At 40.5% G+C, this 3,967-nt stretch overlaps 1 protein-coding gene across 1 annotated transcript; it reads right to left on the reverse strand.

Annotated features, from left to right (window-relative positions):
- Nucleotides 1-2,203: 2,203 nt before the first annotated feature.
- Nucleotides 2,204-2,447, reverse strand: LOC119056046 (small nuclear ribonucleoprotein G-like). Its single transcript, XM_037155558.2, has one exon. It carries the CDS (start codon nucleotides 2,435-2,437, stop codon nucleotides 2,204-2,206), a length of 234 nt encoding a protein of 77 aa, XP_037011453.2. The 5' UTR covers nucleotides 2,438-2,447.
- Between the last annotated feature and the right edge of the window lie 1,520 nt (nucleotides 2,448-3,967).

The following is a 3,967-nucleotide window of genomic DNA, read 5'->3' on the forward strand; positions in this document are numbered from 1 at the left end:
AAATCTGATCTATGAATGCAGATTCTTCAGTAGAAACTGCAAATAAAAATGCTTCTGCCCTGAAAGGGGGGGGGGAGCGATTGGAAATGAGATGGGGAAGGAGACAACATCCTCTACTTTAGCCTTCTTTCGTCTGTCTCTGTCTTCTTCGGCCCTTGGAAACACGGAGCAAACCTCAGGATGGGGCGCTGCAGGCAGGGCTCCTCCAACACTGCCGTCAGCCCTTGCCGCTGCCTTCCTGCAGGACCCTGGCCCGATGTGCCCCCGCCCCTCCCCCCACAGCAGGCCTGCTAGCTGTCTTCCTCCAGCTGGTTTCTGCCCTCTGCATCCCCGACTCCCACCCCCGGAAGCATTCCTGCCTCAGAGACAGCTCCCCCAAAGCAAAATGCCACTCTGCCTTCCGACATTCAAATTTGATGGGCTGTTCTATATTTTTATTTGCTTCTTACGCTGCTACCCTTTAAATCTGCACCTTTGAGCATCCATTCATACAGTATTAGCAATGAGGCTTAAATGTTACTCTGGTCATATGACATTTTTTTTTTTTTTGACCAATCCAATAACTCTAAACAGAGACCTCTTAATTCCAGGGATAGTAAATCCTACCCTGCACCCAGGCTGGTGCCAGTACCACCGAATCAGTCATGATCTTCTTACTCCCCTTGGTTAACGATTGGCCTGATAATGGTTTATTACCCAGTTATGATTCTTGAGATGAAGGGGAAAATCTATTGAAAAGTCTTCCAGACAAGCCCTTTACTCTACCCTCTTCTTCCTTCCTTGAAAACAAAAGTCAGAGACACAACAGTTATCTTTTCACCAAGAGGCAGCAAACATGGAAAAAGAATGATCTAGTCTGATGGCCCTCAGAGAATTGTCCAAGGACCCTTACGATTCCATCACGCACTTTCAGGGGTTCTCACAATCATTCCTTTTCCAGCTCTCATCTGTGTGAGGCCAGATTTCTTTCATATACTTCAACCAAATGCCCATGGCCCAACAGACTGACTGCAGAAAGGGCTATGAGAATCGAGTTCTTTATTAAGCCAGACATAAAGGAGATTTGCAAAACAATGCCAATCTTCTCACTGATTTCCTTTTTTGTTTTGTGAGTATAGTTATTTTTCACAAAACTACGTTAATATGTAATGGGCTTATTATTATTTTCAAATCAACTAATAATTTTTTAATTTATAAATTCTCCAATATGGTAAGTATCAATAGATAGAACCCACATAAACAAAACCTTCTGGGGGGATCCTCAGTAATTTTTAAGCCTATAACGAGGTTGTAGACCCAAAGTCTGAGGTCCACTGACCCAGACAACGATCCCAACCAGTTAAGCTACTCAACTGCTGTTAGCAACTACAAGCCTCTGGAATTCTTGTAACCGGAAACATTAACCCGTTTGCCTCCTGGCAGCTGATCACAACCTCAGATGATTTATGAGCTAATTCAGCAATGAGTGGTCATGAATGAGGCACTTTTTAAAACCAATCAATTGAAAAGATAGTCTTAATTACCCATGGTTATTGACGAGTAATAAAATGAAGTAATAAAATGATAAGGTCATAACTATGTGAAACATGATTTACGGAAAAGAACAAGGCAAATTGAAATCTTTCAAAGACACAAAAGGGTAACTGGAAATTTGCCTCATGATTTTCACTGATAGTCTCCCTACCTCTAGACAGATATCTTCAAAATAAATACTTAGCACTCATATTAAATATATGGAATTAAATACAGAATAATTGAGAACAGAGTATGTCTTCTATAGTTCCTATGTAAAGAATGCACTTTGAAGCCTTTTAAGACCTTATTTACATTCTTTGATCTTGAAGCTTCTTTATTACAGATAGTATTATTGGACTCTTTCTTCCTTTTTGCTTTTCTGATCTCCTTATTTCTGACACATAATAATTAATTACCTAAGTCTTATAACACACCTGTGTGTTTTCTTATGCTGTTACCCTTTAAATCTGCACCTTTGAGCATCCATTCATACAGTATTAGCAATGAGGCTTAAGTGTTACTCTGGTCATATGACATTTTTTTTTGACCAATACAAAAATTTATTTAACAAAAGTTCAATGTGAAATGTACCAGATTCAATTTTTATATTGTACTAAATAAAACAGGACATGTGAAGAGGGGACGCGGAAGCGGTTGGTTTCTCTGGTGAACACGGCCATTTTTAGACTTATTCCAAGGCTTCTAGCATGATGATACTATTGCCTCGTATTTCCACCACTCCAATATTGTTCTGTTGCCCACTAGTTGCCATCTCCGCACATTCATCTATCACAAGATTCATAAAGGGATCAAATCCCCACAAGATTCCTTGGACATGTCTGCCACCATTTAATTTCAATGATAACTTCTTGTCCATAATTTTTTTTAGCTCAGGGGGGTGAGCTTTGTTCATGGTGTCCATTCAGCGAACTCAACGATACCTCCCTATATGAAATATCTCTAATCCTTCCTCATTTGAAGAACAGAGGCATAACTTCCTTTCACCTCTAGAACAGTGGGGAATAAAACAAATATTTTGGTGCACTTTAAGATACAGCAGCATCAAAACTAAAAAAGATAGAAAGCTGGTCCTGATTTTGATGGAAACTGCTCATTAGGGTATTTGGGCCTGGAGAGAAGTTAAAAGGGACCATCCTCAAAGCTGCTATTCTTTTAAAAAACCACTTACCAGTATGAATTCTCTCTTAGCTCATTAAACTGATAAAAAGCAGTCCGAATTCAACATGTCTTCGAAAATTATCCGTTCTAGAAGCAGCATACAACGACCTCATTCGAATCCTATAGATGCTCACAGGTAAAATGTAGCAAATCTGGCATTAGGTAAAAACATTGTTAACCAGCTTCATCTATCAAGAGCCCCATAATTTTCATGGACTAGTTTAAAATGAAAAATCAACCATTGTCTTCACTTTGCATCCGAAAATAATTATCATTACCCTGGCTGGTGTCTCTCAGTGGATTGAGCTCCAGCCTGTGAACCAAAGAGTCGCAGGTTCAATTCCCAGTCAGGGCACACACCTGGGTTGCAGGCCAGGTCCCCAGTAGGGGGTGTGTGAGAGGCAACCATACACTGATGTTTCTCTCCCTCTCTCCTTCCCATCCCCTCTCTCTAAAAATAAATAAATAAAATCTTTTAAAATAATAATAATAAAATAATTATCATAGACATTCATACATCTTCCCATATACTAATAAGAAACCTTGGAATAGCTGGTCTTTTTTAAAGCTTAAACCATTTTTATTGTGGTGAAAAGCCAAAAACTTACCATCTTAACTGTTTTTAAGTGTTCAGTTTGCTAGTGTGAAGTAGGTCGATGCTGTTGCGCAACCAATCTCCAGAACTTCACCTTGCAGAACTGAAACTCAGAGCTCGTTGACAGTAGCTCCACTGTTTCCCCTTTTCCCAAGGTGCTGGCAAGCAGCATTCTCTTTTTATGAGTTTGACTATTCTAGATACCGCATATAAGTGAAATTGTACGTTAATATTTTGTGATGGGCATATCTCATTCAGTGTAATGTACTCACAGTTCACTCATGTGGTAGCATGTGTCAGAGTTTCCTTCCTTTTTGAAATCTTACCTTTTTTGACAGAGTGGATGGACCTGGAGATTATGCTAAATGAAATGAGCCTGTCAGAGAAAGACAAACACCACACGATCTCATTTGTATGTGGAATCTAATGAACAAAATAAACTGGTGAACAAACAGAAGCAGAGGCATGAACACATGGAACAGACTGACCGCTGCCAGAGGGAAGGGGGCAGGGGGACTGTGTGAAAGGAAGCAAAGGGCTTAGCTAGAGAACGTACATGCGTGACACCCGGACACAGACAACAGTGTGGTGATGGCCAGAGGGGAGGGGGACAGGGGCTGGCTGGAGGTGGCAAAGAAGGGGAAATGGGGACATCTGCAATAGTGTCACCAATAAAAA

Source organism: Artibeus jamaicensis, unplaced genomic scaffold (assembly GCF_021234435.1).
Source record: "Artibeus jamaicensis isolate MK-2021 breed Jamaican fruit bat unplaced genomic scaffold, CSHL_Jam_final contig_548, whole genome shotgun sequence".
Classification (NCBI taxonomy): Eukaryota; Metazoa; Chordata; class Mammalia; order Chiroptera; family Phyllostomidae; genus Artibeus; species Artibeus jamaicensis.

Excerpts from the sequence above, each read along its gene's own strand:
- LOC119056046 (XM_037155558.2), bottom strand. The coding sequence starts at position 2,437 with ATGGACACCATGAACAAAGCTCACCCCCCTGAGCTAAAAAAAATTATG.